General features: G+C 43.5%; 1 protein-coding gene across 4 annotated transcripts in view; it reads right to left on the bottom strand.

Annotated features, from left to right (window-relative positions):
- Window positions 1-2,172: 2,172 nt before the first annotated feature.
- ldb2a (LIM domain binding 2a) overlaps window positions 2,173-16,082 on the bottom strand; it is an 88,708-nt gene continuing 74,798 nt past the window's right edge. The window contains exons 7-9 of one of the 4 annotated variants that reach the window (XM_080008735.1): window positions 15,043-15,096; window positions 14,114-14,250; window positions 2,173-4,020 (exon numbers count right to left, since the gene is read on the bottom strand). In XM_080008735.1, coding sequence (XP_079864861.1) covers window positions 3,790-4,020; window positions 14,114-14,250; window positions 15,043-15,096 — 422 coding nt within the window. In that variant the 3' untranslated portion in view covers window positions 2,173-3,789. Of the gene's footprint in view, window positions 4,021-14,113; window positions 14,264-15,042; window positions 15,097-16,082 lie in introns of all 4 variants that reach the window. The other 3 variants (XM_080008736.1, XM_080008733.1, XM_080008734.1) reach the window with 3 other exon arrangements.

The raw sequence follows: 16,082 nt of genomic DNA, 5'->3' as shown, positions 1-16,082 counted from the left end.
TGTTCATAATGTAATAAACATGATGTTCATAATATGATAATGTAATAAACATGATGTTCATAATGTAATAAACATGATGTTCATAATGTAATAAACATGTTCATAATGTATAATGTAATAAACATGTTCATAATGTATAATGTAATAAACATAATGTAATAAACATGATGTTCATAATATGATAATGTAATAAACATGATGTTCATAATGTAGTAAACATGATGCTCATAATGTAATAAACATGTTCATAATGTAATAATGTAATAAACTTGTTCATAATGTATAATGTAATAAACATATGTAATAAACATGATGTTCATAAGATGATAATGTTATAAACATGATGTTCATAATGTAATAAACATGTTCATAATGTAATAATGTAATAAACTTGTTCATAATGTATAATGTAATAAACATAATGTAATAAACATGATGTTCATAAGATGAAAATGTAATAAACATGATGTCCATAAGGTAATAATGTAATAAACATGATGTTCATAATATGATAATGTAATAAACTTGTTCATAATGTATAATGTAATAAACATAATGTAATAAACATGATGTTCATAAGATGATAATGTAATAAACATGATGTCCATAAGGTAATAATGTAATAAACATGATGTTCATAATATAATAAACATGTTCATAATGTAATAATGTAATAAACTTGTTCATAATGTATAATGTAATAAACATAATGTAATAAACATGATGTTCATAAGATGATAATGTAATAAACATAATGTAATAAACATGATGTTCATAAGATGATAATGTAATAAACATGATGTTCATAATGTAATAAACATGATGTTCATGAGATGATAATGTAATAAACATGATGTTCATAATGTAATAAACATGATGTTCATAAGATGATAATGTAATAAACATGATGTTCATAATGTAATAAACATGATGTTCATAAGATGATAATGTAATAAACATGATGTTCATAATGTAATAAACATGATGTTCATAAGATGATAATGTAATAAACATGATGTTCATAATGTAATAAACATGATGTTCATAATGTAATAAACATGATGTTCATAAGATGATAATGTAATAAACATGATGTTCATAAGATGATAATGTAATAAACATGATGTTCATAAGATGATAATGTAATAAACATGATGTTCATAATGTAATAAACATGATGTTCATAATGTAATAAACATGATGTTCATAAGATGATAATGTAATAAACATGATGTTCATAATGTAATAAACATGATGTTCATAAGATGATAATGTAATAAACATGATGTTCATAAGATGATAATGTAATAAACATGATGTTCATAATGGTCTTTTTCATGTTTGTTGTTTTATGCCTGTTGAAAACGTTGTTTCTTGTTGCATTTACACATCTCTTCCACTTGGTGTCGCCAACGCTCCATCAGACAGGACTGAAAGCAGCGTCATTCATCAAAGTCCAGCCTTGGGATCCTCGCCCCCAAAATAATATCAAACTTTGTGAAGTCGACAGAAGCTTCTGAAAACACCGTGAAACACGCGTTCGCTGCGGAACAAAACTCTTCCTCCTCCGACTGATTCCTGCGCTATGTTCCTTTGGCTCATGTTGCCGGGCAGATCTCACGCTTTTCCCTGCAGCAGCCAATCAGAGGGGAGAACATACGTACTATGGCAGCAAGGCCACGCCCCCTCCATTGAACGCCAGTGTGGGCAGGAATCTAAATGAACAGAAATTTGACAAAATATGAAGAAAATGTTTTTAAACACTGACATGTTTTAACGTGACATAAAAAGGTATTTTAGATATAAGTAATATTTTATAAAAACTTTTTCCACACAGATGGCAATGAAAATGAAACACAATGGAACACGTCAGTCCTGCTCAAACGTCATCGAACGTGAGGAACAGACGGTGGGCGTGGCTCAGCGCCACCTCCTGGTAGGAATCAGCACCAAGCTGCAGGGAGGATTCCCAGTCGGTACTGGGCGCGGTACTTTCAGTGACTTGCTACGTCGCGGATAAAAAAAACACACAGGAACATGTCCAAACTCCACCTGCACGGACTGAGCTGAAGCAGGAGGCCACGCCCCCGCCCCCGCTCCTCCCCCACCCCAACCAGAATGGAAGCAGCTCCGCCCGCCGGCCCGGTGCGGGAAATCAGAAGTGGACTCAGGTGATTGGTAAGCACGGTTTATTGAAACACTTAAATGGTAAAGCATACATACCAACATCAGATCTGACACTGAACACCTGCTATATCATGTACAAACGGTGTCTAATATTACTAGGCTCAAACATATTTAGAAATGTGTTAGCTTCCTTACAAATGCACAAATAAATACTCATAATATTCAAATGTATAAAGACATCCACCTTTGTCTTTTTGCCAATTTCTCAAAGGAAAGTCAAATAAAAAAAGGAAACGGGGGAGAGCATCGATGCAGTTAAAAGACCCAAGAAGATCGCAACACAAAACCGGCATCGAACCGTTTCTGCAGCGCGGTGCCGGCTGCAAATGTGAAACCTGTCTTTGTCAAAAAGTCTTTCATTTCAGAGCGGGCGGGGCCGCGGGCGGGGCCGCGGGCGGGGCCGCGGGCTCTCGCTGATTTCGGCGCCGCCGCGGCCGTCACGGCCGTGGCGGAGGACCGGTCGGAGGCGGAACCCGTCCGGTGTTTTTCTTTTTTGGCGGCCGGAAAAAAACCCACGGAGTCACCGGCGTCCGAAGCAGCCACCGAGACGTGAAAACACCTGTAGGAAAAGCAGCCTCACAAAACAGCTGCCGTATCGAAACGCTCCCAGCGGCTGACGGAGGCGAAAACACCACCTCGGTATTTACAGAGCTACAAACCTCCTGACAGTGTTCCCAAACTGAACAACAGAACGTCGGATGGATGTGTTTTAAAAAGTACTTATCAAACCCAGGACATCCTAGAAAAACATGCAGGAAAAGCCTTCAGCGCCAGTTTGGGAAGGAGGTCTTTAAAGGGAAAAGTCTGATTGTTCAAGGAGGGAGAATCAAGTCCACGACGTTTGTCTGCGAAAGCTCACACACTGGGCGGCAAAGTCACAACAAATGGCCGCAAAGGATTCTGGGAGACGGCAAAGAGCACGAAGCCGACGAACACAAGTCAGCGGTCTGCGCAGGCGGTGACGCGGGAAAGAAAGAAGGATTCTGGGAAACCACCCACACCCCCGTCGCCTTCTCCCTTTTAATTGGGAGGGAATCGAACCAGAGCGGCCAAAACAAAGCGACGGTCGAGTTTCCAATAAAAATGCAAATGCCTCCGGCGTCGCGCGGCTCCCTCCGCCTCTTCAGGACGTTCATCGACGCCGAGCACTCGACGCCCGACGAGCTTCCTCCGCAGGACGAGCTTCCTTCCTGGAGCAGAGCGGCCCGGTGGGGGAGGGCCCTGGACGCCGAACGCCCGGATACACATTCTGGCGTTTTTTGGGGGAGAGAGGGCGTGGAGGCGGCGTGGAGGCGGCGTGGAGGCGGCGTGGAGGCGGCGTGCGTCTGCTACTTCCTGACTCAGCGCCTGCAGCTCGTTCCTGGAGGAGACTTCCTGTGCGACTTTCAAGATGAATTCTTTAAAAAACAAAAGGAAAAGCCGGCGCTCGGTGGCGTGGCCGCACACAGAGCAGTCGAAAAAACAACACAAACGTCGTCTGTGACTCATGGATATCTCTCCGTGGGGGGGCTGTGAGACTCTGATTTACAGGTGGATGTGGGGGTGGGGGTGGGGGGGGTGGGGGGGGTCCGTGTGGTTCTCCGTGTTGGGGTGGTCGCCCTCCTACTGGGAGGGCTGCGGGGCGGCGGCCTCCACCTTGCCGTCCTGGGCGCTGGGCGGCTTGGAGCCCCAGGGGCTGTTGTTGCCCAGCGCGGGGGAGCTGGTGAAGTCGTCGTCGTCGTCCAGGCCGTTGCTGGCGTCGTACTGCGTGTTCTCCAGACGCGTGATCAGACGCTCGTCCTCCTCCCCGAACGCCCCGCCCATCAGGGTGGGCTCGCCCACCACCATCACGTCCTGGAGGGGAGACAGGTACATAGGACAACATGAAAGTGATGCTGTTGTACTGGTGTGTGTGTGTTGAGACATTTTTCACCAAAACTGTTTTTCCAGATCTGCACTAAACAGTGAAATGATGACTTCTAAAGAAACTATTTTTGTCTGATTGAATCTGTTTTTGGATTTAATTCTTTGATAGACAGACAGACAGACAGACAGACAGACAGACATATACAACAACAATAAACAACAAACTCTGTTTGTGACGTGTTGAATGTAAACAGGAAACAGCATTTCCTCCTTCAACTCACCAAGTACAAAAGAAAACATTTCATGACTCAATAAATAAGAAGTGAATAAAGGCTCCTGATGTTGAGGGCGGAGCTGCTTGTTCTGCTGCACCTGCTGCACCTGCTGCCAGAGCTCAGCTGTTTGGACTTGACCACGCCCCAAGCTGTTCTCCTCTGACTGCACCCTAATCCAGGAGGACGGCAGGTCTCTGTCCGGTCCTGGCCCAAAACCCTGCTGAAGGCCAACGGAAGGTTCCAAGCGGAACACGGCGACACAGTCGTGTTGGTATCGACGCCGCGCGTTTGTGTCGCTTCCAGACGGAGACGGCGTCCGCGGCGTTAGGAGGACGCCGCGTTCCCGCCGCCGCTCGCAAAACACAGCAGCGCCGTTGGATCCTCGGGCCTGAACCTGAAGCTCCATCGCATGCAGCCCCCGCACCGACCGGCTCCCACTCAGACCCGCGGTTGGGGCTCCGCCCTGCGTGTGTTTCCAGCACAGACGAGACGTGTTGGAACCGTGGTTGGAGACACTTCCTGTTCTGGTGTTTATTTCCACTGATCTGGTGTCAGTCGTCCCCCGGCGACCAGCGCTTCATCTCGCTACGTCTTAATCACACTAATTAATTTAGGTGAGCTGCTTTTCAACTAAGTGACAATATCCACACTGATTGGTCAATTTGCATAACTAATGAAGCCATTAAAGAAAACCTGTGATTACCAACACCATCTGCTCCTGGGGGGAGGTCCTCTGGTCAAAATAAAGGGGATCCCTTCTCCCTCCTCCCTCCGCGCTGCAGCTGCTCAGATCTAATTAATAACGTCCGGCTGGTCTGCTCGCCCCGTTAGCCAGGCTTTAGCCTCCGTTAAACGCCGTCGTGGCGACGAGTCGTCCGCTTTGTTTGGGCCGAGCGGCGTCATCGGCGTCGTTTGATCCTCCTGGAGGAGATGGTGACGGTGCTGCTGGAGGGTCAACAAAGTGGGACGTGAATGAAACCATCGCTGCTCCACAGGAACCAGGAGTGGGATTAAGGATGTAAGTACAGCTTGAAGGCATCGAAAATAAAGAAATAAAGAAGGAAAGACTGAAGCTGTGTGTGTGTGTGTGTTTTGTTATTTTAACGAACACACACATCTCTCCCCTCAGAACAGAGTGCTTTGTTATAATAACTGATAGAAAACAGCTGTTCACGTCTTTCAGACAGAACCTGCTTCCTCACAAGCACATGGGAATCCCATGTGATGATGCACTGTAAAGCCCTAATCGCCACCACCCAACAGGTGTACATGCGCTGCAAAGCGACAGGCTGCCGTGCACCTCAAACGGAGCTGCAGGGGGCGGAGCTGAGGGGGGCGGGGCTGAATGGGGGGCGGAGCTCCATTGCAAGGCGCTCACGGCGACAGGGAAAGTTGAGCAGAATTCATGCAAATGAGGTCAGTAGCCAATAGGAGGGAAGGTAGGCTCTAAATGGCGCTGATCCTCGGATGATGGACCCCGAACCGCTGCGTATTGTTCATGATTAGGCTGTTTTTAAATGAAAAACGTCCCCGAAACGATCGATAAAATAAAGAACCCGTCATCTTACTTTTCTCCAATAAGGACAAGTCCTTATTTTAAGGAATGTATGGGAAGATCATTTATGTAATTTTTTCGTGAGGTTATTTATTTCACTAAGTAAACAACTCCACCAGTTCAATAGAAAAAAGTGACACAGCCCCATCTATGTGTACAATGAATATTAAATATAGAAAGGGAGAGAGGTTTGAAATGTTTGACGCGCCAACAAGAGCCAGTGGATGTGGAGCCGACACGTCTCTAACGCCAGGACACACGAGCCGCTCGGCTTCACGCTGCAGCCCGTCGCCAGCAGCGTGAAGCCGAGCATCAGACTGTTCAGCACCAGCACAAAGCGTTTGGGTGTCTTGGGGCCATCCGATGGTGCAGTGAAACACAGTGAAACACAGTGAAACACTGAAACATTACATTACATTTACATTTACATTTAGTCGACGCTTTTATCCAAAGCCACTTACAATTGTTCAAACACTGACGGACGCAGCCATCAGGAGCAATGAGGGGTTAAGTGTCTTGCTCAAGGACACTACAGCCTGCTAGCAGGAGGAGCCTGGGATCCAACCAGCAACCTTTACATTACTAGACCACCAGCTCTACCGCCTGAGCTACCATCCCCCATCCCACTGTGAAACACAGTGAAACACAGTGAAAGCAGTGAAACACAGTGAAACACTGAGACAGTGAAACACAGTGAAACAGTGAAACACAGTGAAACACAGTGAAACATGGAAACAGTGAAACACAGTGAAACACAGTAAAACGGTGAAACAGTGAAACACAGTGAAACAGTGAAACACAGTGAAACACAGTGAAACACTGAAACACGGTGAAACACAGTGAAAAAGTGAAACACAATGAAACAGTGAAACAGTGAAACACAATGAAACAGTGAAACACAGTGAAACAAATAATCTCTTGAACTTGAACTTGAACTTGAACAGTGAAACACAATGAAACAGTGAAACACGGTGAAACACAGTGAAACAGTGAAACACAATGAAACAGTGAAACACAGTGAAACAGTGGAACACAGTGAAACAGTGAAACAGTGAAACACAGTAAAACAGTGAAACAGTGAAACACAGTGAAACACAGTGAACCACAATGAAACAGTGAGACACAGTGAAACAGTGAGACACAGTGAAACAGTTAAACACAGTGAAAAAGTGAAACACAGTGAAACAGTGAAACTCAATGAAACACAGTGAAACACTGAAACAGTGAAACACAGTGAAACAGTGAAACCCAGTGAAACAGTGAAATCATGAAACACAGTGAAACAGTGAAACACAGTGAAACAGTGAAAAACAGTGAAAGACAGTGAAACACAGTGAAATATTGAAACAGTGAAACACAGTGAAACACAGTGAAACAGTGAAACACAGTGAAACAGTGAAACACAGTGAAAGACAGTGAAACATAGGGAAAAACAGTGAAACAGTGAAAGCAGTGAGACACAGTGAAACAGTGAAACAGTGAAACACAGTGAAACACAGTGAAACAGTGAAAGCAGTGAAACACAGTGAAACACTGAGACAGTGAAACACAGTGAAACACTGAAACACAGTGAAACACAGTGAAACACAGTGAAACACAATGAAACACAGTGAAACACAGTGAAACACTGAAACAGTGAAACACAGTGAAACACAATGAAACACAGTGAAACACTGAAACAGTGAAACACAGTGAAACACTGAAACAATGAAACACAGTGAAACACAGTGAAACACAGTGAAACACAGTGAAACAGTGAAACACAGTGAAACACAGTGAAACACTGAAACAGTGAAACACAGTGAAACACAGTGAAACGGTGAAACAGTGAAACACAGTAAAACAGTGAAATAGTGAAACACAATGAAACACAATGAAACACAGTGAAACACAGTGAAACACAGTGAATCACAGTGAAACACAGTGAAACAGTGAATCACGGTGAAACAGTGAATCACGGTGAAACACAGTGAAACAGTGAAACACACGGAAACAGTGAAACACAATGAAACAGTGAAACACAGTGAAACAGTGAAACACAATGAAACAGTGAAACAGTGAAACCCGGTGAAACACAGTGAAACAGTGAAACACAATGAAACAGTGAAACACAGTGAAACAGTGAAACAGTGAAACACAGTGAAACACAATGAAACAGTGAAACAGTAAAACACAGTAAAACAGTGAAATAGTGAAACACAGTGAAACACAGTGAAACACAAGGAAACAGTGAAACAGTGAAACAGTGAAACACAGTAAAACAGTGAAACACAGTAAAACAGTGAAACACAGTGAAACACAGTGAAACAGTGAAACAGTGAAACAGTGAAACAGTGAGACACAGTGAGACACAGTGAGACACAGTGAAACAGTGAGACACAGTGAAACAGTGAAACTCAATGAAACACAGTGAAACACTGAAACAGTGAAACACAGTGAAACAGTGAAATCATGAAACACAGTGAAACAGTGAAAGACATTGAAACATAGTGAAACACAGTGAAATAGTGAAACACAGTGAAACACAGTGAAACAGTGAAAAACAGTGAAAGACAGTGAAAGACAGTGAAAAGGTGAAAAGGTGAAAAGGTGAAACAGTGAAACATTGAAACACAGTGAAACAGTGAAAGACAGTGAAACAGTGAAACAGTGAAAGACAGTGAAACAGTGAAAGACAGTGAAACATAGGGAAAAACAGTGAAACAGTGAAAGCAGTGAGACACAGTGAAACACTGAAACAGTGAAACACAGTGAAACACAGTGAAACAGTGAAAGCAGTGAAACACAGTGAAACACTGAGACAGTGAAACACAGTGAAACACAGTGAAACACTGAAACACTGAAACACAGTGAAACACTGAAACAGTGAAACACAGTGAAACAGTGAAACACAGTGAAACAGTGAAACACAGTGAAACATGGAAACAGTGAAACACAGTGAAACACGGTGAAAGTGAAACACAGTAAAACAGTGAAATAGTGAAACACAGTGAAACAGTGAAACACAGTGAAACACAATGAAACACAGTGAAACACAGTGAAACACAGTGAAACACAGTGAAACAGTGAAACACAGTGAAACATGGAAACAGTGAAACACAGTGAAACACAATGAAACACAGTGAAACACAGTGAAACAGTGAAACACAGTGAAACATGGAAACAGTGAAACACAGTGAAACACGGTGAAACGGTGAAAGTGAAACACAGTAAAACAGTGAAATAGTGAAACACAGTGAAACAGTGAAACACAGTGAAACACAATGAAACACAGTGAAACACAATGAAACACAGTGAAACACAGTGAAACACAGTGAAACAGTGAAACACAGTGAAACAGTGAAACACAGTGAATCACAGTGAAACAGTGAAACACAGTGAAACAGTGAAACACAATGAAACAGTGAAACACAGTGAAATAGTGAAACACAATGAAACAGTGAAACAGTGAAACACGGTGAAACACAGTGAAACAGTGAAACACAATGAAACAGTGAAGCACAGTGAAACAGTGAAACACAATGAAACAGTGAAACATAGTGAAACAGTGAAACACAGTGAAACAGTGAAACACAATGAAACAGTGAAACACAATGAAACAGTGAAACACAGTGAAACAGTGAAACACAGTGAAACAGTGAAACACAATGAAACAGTGAAACAGTGAAACACAATGAAACAGTGAAACACAGTGAAACAGTGAAACACAGTGAAACAGTGAAACACAATGAAACAGTGAAACAGTGAAACACAGTAAAACAGTGAAATAGTGAAACACAGTGAAACACAGTAAAACAGTGAAATAGTGAAACACAGTGAAACAGTGAAACACAGTGAAACACAATGAAACAGTGAAACACAGTGAAATAGTGAAACACAATGAAACAGTGAAACAGTGAAACACAATGAAACAGTGAAACACAGTGAGACAGTGAAACACAATGAAACAGTGAAACATAGTGAAACAGTGAAACACAGTGAAACAGTGAAACACAGTGAAACAGTGAAACACAATGAAACAGTGAAACACAGTGAAACAGTGAAACACAGTGAAACAGTGAAACACAGTGAAACATGGAAACAGTGAAACACAGTGAAACACGGTGAAACGGTGAAAGTGAAACACAGTAAAACAGTGAAATAGTGAAACACAGTGAAACAGTGAAACACAGTGAAACACAATGAAACACAGTGAAACACAGTGAAACACAGTGAAACAGTGAAACACAGTGAAACACAGTGAAACAGTGAAACACAGTGAATCACAGTGAAACAGTGAAACACAGTGAAACAGTGAAACACAATGAAACAGTGAAACACAGTGAAATAGTGAAACACAATGAAACAGTGAAACAGTGAAACACGGTGAAACACAGTGAAACAGTGAAACACAATGAAACAGTGAAACACAGTGAAACAGTGAAACACAATGAAACAGTGAAACATAGTGAAACAGTGAAACACAGTGAAACAGTGAAACAGTGAAACACAATGAAACAGTGAAACAGTGAAACACAGTGAAACAGTGAAACACAGTGAAACAGTGAAACACAGTGAAACACAGTGAAACACAATGAAACAGTGAAACGGTGAAACAGTGAGACACAGTGAAACACAGTGAAAAAGTGAAACACAGTGAAACACAGTGAAACAGTGAAACTCAATGAAACACAGTGAAACACAGTGAAACACAGTGAAATCATGAAACACAGTGAAACACAGTGAAACACAGTGAAACAGTGAAACACAGTGAAACACAGTGAAACACAGTGAATCACAGTGAAACAGTGAAACACAATGAAACAGTGAAACACAGTGAAATAGTGAAACACAATGAAACAGTGAAACAGTGAAACACAGTGAAACAGTGAAACACAGTGAAACAGTGAAACACAATGAAACCGTGAAACACAATGAAACAGTGAAACATAGTGAAACAGTGAAACACAGTGAAACAGTGAAACATAGTGAAACAGTGAAACACAGTGAAACAGTGAAACACAATGAAACAGTGAAACAGTGAAACACAGTGAAACAGTGAAACAGTGAAACACAGTGAAACAGTGAAACACAGTAAAACAGTGAAATAGTGAAACACAGTGAAACAGTGAAACACAGTGAAACAAAGTGAAACACAATGAAACAGTGAAACGGTGAAACAGTGAGACACAGTGAAACAGTGAAACACAGTGAAACACTGAAACAGTGAAACACAGTGAAATCATGAAACACAGTGAAATCATGAAACACAGTGAAACAGTGAAACACAGTGAAACAGTGAAAGACAGTGAAACACTGAAACACAGTGAATCACAGTGAAACACAGTGAAACAGTGAATCACAGTGAATCACAGTGAAACAGTGAAACAGTGAAACACAATGAAACAGTGAAACACAGTAAAACAGTGAAATAGTGTAACACAGTGAAACAGTGAAACACAGTGAAACACAGTGAAACACAATGAAACAGTGAGACACAGTGAAACAGTGAAACAGTGAGACAGTGAAACAGTGAAACAAAGTGAAAAAGTGAAAAAGTGAAACACAGTGAAACACAGTGAAACAGTGAAACACAGTGAAACACTGAAACAGTGAAACACAGTGAAACAGTGAAACAGTGAAACACAGTGAAACAGTGAAACACAGTGAAATCATGAAACACAGTGAAACAGTGAAACACAGTGAAACAGTGAAAGACAGTGAAACACTGAAACACAGTAAAACACAGTGAAACACAGTGAAACAGTGAATCACAGTGAAACACAGTGAAACAGTGAAAGACAGTGAAACAGTGAAAGACAGTGAAACACTGAAACACAGTGAAACACAGTGAAACACAGTGAAACAGTGAAACACAGTGAAACCCAGTGAAACAGTGAAACACAGTGAAACACAAGCTTCAATGAAGGGTTAAACAGGATTGAAATGAAGAGCACGCTTTGTTGTTCAGGGCTTTAACAAATAGCCTCACAGTCACCCATTCACACACACATTCACCCATTCACACACACAGCATGGGGGCAGCTATGCAAGGCTCCATTGTTCTCATTGGGAGCGGTTGAGGGTTCTGTGCCCTGGTCAAAGACACTTTGACTCTGAGCACGGGATCGAACCAGTGACCCTCCGATGAGCAGAGGACCTGCTCCTCCTGAGCCGCCGCCCCCCAAAAAAGAAGCACACAAAGTTAACGCATAGTGAGAGGAACGCAGGACAACAACAAACAGCCCCCACAATGCACCACACCTCACACGACGTCACACCCATCCAGCACATGACACCGTAGCTGCTCTATGACTGCTCTATCTGTAATATGCAAAACACCACTTCCTGTGCAGTGCTACTACTTCCTGCCACTGTACTATCCAGGACACAGACACTGCAGTGAATCCAGGGAGCCTCACTGTGTCGTGCTGTTGCTTCCATTTCTTTCATCAACTTCAAACTTACGGACACTGCTACTGGAGCGTGCTGTGGTGCCCCGTCGCCACTAGAGGTCACTGTTAAACCCCCTATGAGTCCTGCAGCCCCCGCCCCGCCCCCCGCCCCGCCCCGCCCCCTGCTGCTCTTTGTTATTGGCCTCACGTCGACTGGAGCCACAAGACGAACAACTTCTCAGACAAAGACGGCAGACGCACAACATATGTAACCAGCATGCGAGCAGCGTGCACGCCTAAAGAGGCAGCGGTGTGTGTGTGTGTGTGTGTGTGTGTGTGTGTGTGTGTGTGTGTGTGTGTGTGTGTGTGTATTGGGGTACAGATTGGGATCATAATGAGAGCTGGCACAGAGCCAAACTGCTCTCCGGTGGAAAAAAACCCACGTAACTCTGTGTGTATGTGTGTGTGTGTGTGTGTGTGTGTGTGTGTGTGCGCCTGTTTAAATAGTACGTCAGTGCACGCGAGAGGGCGAGTGTGTAACATTTTGAAAGCATGAGGAGCGTTGGAACGAGGAACGACTGGAAGTGAATTAAAAAAATACAGAGAGAGATCTGGAGGAGGGTGAAGATGAAGGGAATTAAATTTTCAGCTGCACGCGGTGACTTTTTGTCTTAAAATATCAACTTTTAATCCGTTAGAACCGTTGGAGCAGTTCTACCCGAGCCCAAATGAGTTTCTGTGTCTGTGAACTGGACAGTACGCTGTAACACCAGACCATAATCATGATGATATGGATATTGTGACGTCAGACTCGATCTGGTCGGGCGTTCTGGTCGCAGGGTGATAATTAGGGTTAAATGTGTTTAAGGAGCGTCACAGTAAAGTGATGCAGTTTTCTGAACTTCATAGACTGTTCTAATGAATGCTCATAGTATCCATATTACTCGTGGTCGATTCCCAAATATTTATTGTGCTTAAATGTGTTATAGAACCAATAGTCAGGCCCCCCAAAAAATCCTCGAATTATTGAAATTGAGGGATTGGTTGGAAAACATTGCGATGATTTTGATTTATTATTATTAATATTAATTATTTGTAAATATTGCCCAGCCCTACTACACCGGCAGGAAGTAATATTGCCGCACAGGAAGTGGCGGGGTTTGCGCACTATAGTATCTGGAAAATAGTTGCTATGGTAACAGGCACTGTGTTCTGCAGCCGCAGCGACTGTTGAAAAGTGGCTGCAAAGCCTGGAAGTCAAAAGGAAAAAGAACGAGCAGCGTTGAAGAACACGACGGCGCCGCATTTTAACACTTCCTGTCGTTGGGAATTATATTTAAATGGATGAGGTGTTTGAATTTCACGACATTAAGCAGCGCTAACGTTCTGCTTTAGATCAGAACTGATAAAGGACAGTTCCATGTTGAGTAAACACTCTGACGTAAAGGAAGATAACGAGAGAATTCACCGTAAACATTGGACAGAATACACATTTTCCACCACTAGAGGGAGCACCGGTCTATCATAACCCGACCAGAACAAAACCTGGAACGGAGTCAGAATCAAACTGGATTCCTTTGCTTCCATAAGAGCGAAACTAGTCCAATGCTGCTTGCAGTTTCAGGTTAATTCTTAAGGACACACACACAACTTAATGGAAAACAATAATAAATATAGATCTCTCATGACATTTCATTGCATATATACATGACCCTGTGCATGTGTATGTGACATATCATCCCTTGATCTTGAACTGTCAGGTTCGATGATGATCTCTCCATCCGACAGTCTGTGTATCTGTGTGTGTTTTCACGTGTTGAGAAGCAGACGGTAATAAGAGAGGAGGCGGAGTCAAACCGGGCAGGGCTGATGCTTACAGGTACCTGACTGGAGAGGCTGAAGTTGGAGGCGGGGCTCCGCTTCTTCCCGGTGGCGTTGCCCACGCTGCTGTTGGCGCTGCTCGCCGAGTTCTTCCGTTTCCTCCTCTTGGTGGTCGTCTGTCGGGCGGGCTCGGCTTTGGCGCGACCAACAAAGAGAAACAGAGGCCATGCCAAGAGCATAATGCATACACACAGAGACCGGGGGCCCGGGGTGGCGCCACGACACCCCGGGAATATCACTTATATAATATATTTGCTGTTAAAGACAGGAATCATAATGTCATGACACACAACGTAAACATTGTCACGTCCTCAAATGCACAGAAAGAAACATGAGATAAACATGTGATCATGTGTGTGTTTCTACATGCGACAAAGCCCTGGAACGTGAGCGTTTAAACAGTTGTAGAACTTGTCACACCTTCATGAATAATTATCTTATAATATGGTCTTGAAATTTAAAAACTTGATCATGATCAAGTGGGATGTGATGAACCCAAAATGAATTGTTTAACAGTTTCGTAAGGAGTTATTTTGTTCTCTGCTAATTTTGTGTGAGTTCATTTGAGAATGATCAGAATCAGAGATGATTCCCTGTCGCTCCAGAGGAGTGCGCTGGTCTTTTGTGTTTATTTGTGTGTGTATGTGCGGTAGTAAAGGTGTGGAGTAGCAAGCAGAACAAAATAAACAGTGTTAATGCAGCAGCCCCACATGCATCAGCACATACAAACACACACACATACACAGGTGCACATGCACACACACACACACGCGCACACACACACGCACACACACACATGCACTAGCAGGACCGTTCCATCTGATGTGTGGACGTGTTGGTGATTAACCCTGAACATTCCTGCAGGTGACACCCTGCGGGGGTGATGTGGTGCTGCGGTAATCAAACAATTAAAGACGAAAGATACCTTTTTTGTTATTTGTGGGAAATATTTCCGTTTTGAAGTTCTGTGGGTGTCCAGCTGAAAGCGGAGCCAGAAGCAGCTTTTACTTTGCAGAAGGTCGACTCAACAACATAAAAAGTGAAAGTCTCGACACATCCAGGATGAAAACACCGTTTAAACACTCGGTGCTGGGAAGAAATACCATTTCTTTTCACCAGCGATGAACTGTACAACATTCCTCAAGGTGCAATTAAAACACAGTGTGACGATAGCATGTAATGAGGTTAAGCACAGATCTGAGCATTTCTTGTTTTCGCTAAATAATTCCTCTGCTGCAATATTCATGAGTGAAGGGATTTTTTTCTCCCGTCGAGTTCCTTTCGCTCAAGCGCCGTTCCCCCTCCTGTGGCAGGGGGGGAAGGAGCAGCGCTGTGATCTTCGAGCGCAAGTATCTCCAAATGAAATACAATTTTTCGCCGTTCCGAATAATCACACCGAGGGAGCGGCTTTGGTCTTCAATTCCAAACAAAAGCCCGGTCCGAGCGGAACCCGGGATTCTTATCCGTATCTTTTCCTTCTGACGGACGGACGTGTGCGCCGCCGGCTCCGGCTTTTCTCACAGACAATCCTTTATTCTTCATTGTTTTCCCGACCGGTTTCCTTCAGAGCTGAGGCGGTGACGCACTGAACTCACTTCCATTTCCACAGAAAGGACTTATCGGAGCGTAAACGCGCCCGAGTCTTCCTTCCTGGAGAAAACCCCGATGGCTTCCAGGTTCGCAGAAGAATCGCAGGAAAAGGTGAAAAACAGGCGGCGAGCGGGGCGGCGCGGCCCAGAAGATCTGGATTCGGTGTCAAAATACAGACGGATCCGGTGTCAGAAGTCTCCAAAAAAACCAGATTTGTGTCGTTATCTTGAAGTGGGGGGTCAAATAAAACAACAAACTAAATCTGGCTGCGAGGTCACGACCCCGACCGCACCCTGAACCCCGCCTCCAGTCACGGAGAGGAAACCATCGAGTTATTCAGGGGCAGAAATGTAAAACCCATGACACGAAAAGACA

The sequence above is a fragment of the Zeus faber genome, assembly GCF_960531495.2.
Source record: "Zeus faber genome assembly, chromosome: 10".
In the NCBI taxonomy this organism is placed as follows: domain Eukaryota; kingdom Metazoa; phylum Chordata; class Actinopteri; order Zeiformes; family Zeidae; genus Zeus; species Zeus faber.
Note: the sequence above shows the minus strand (reverse complement) of the source record. Positions and strands in the feature narration are given on the sequence as shown.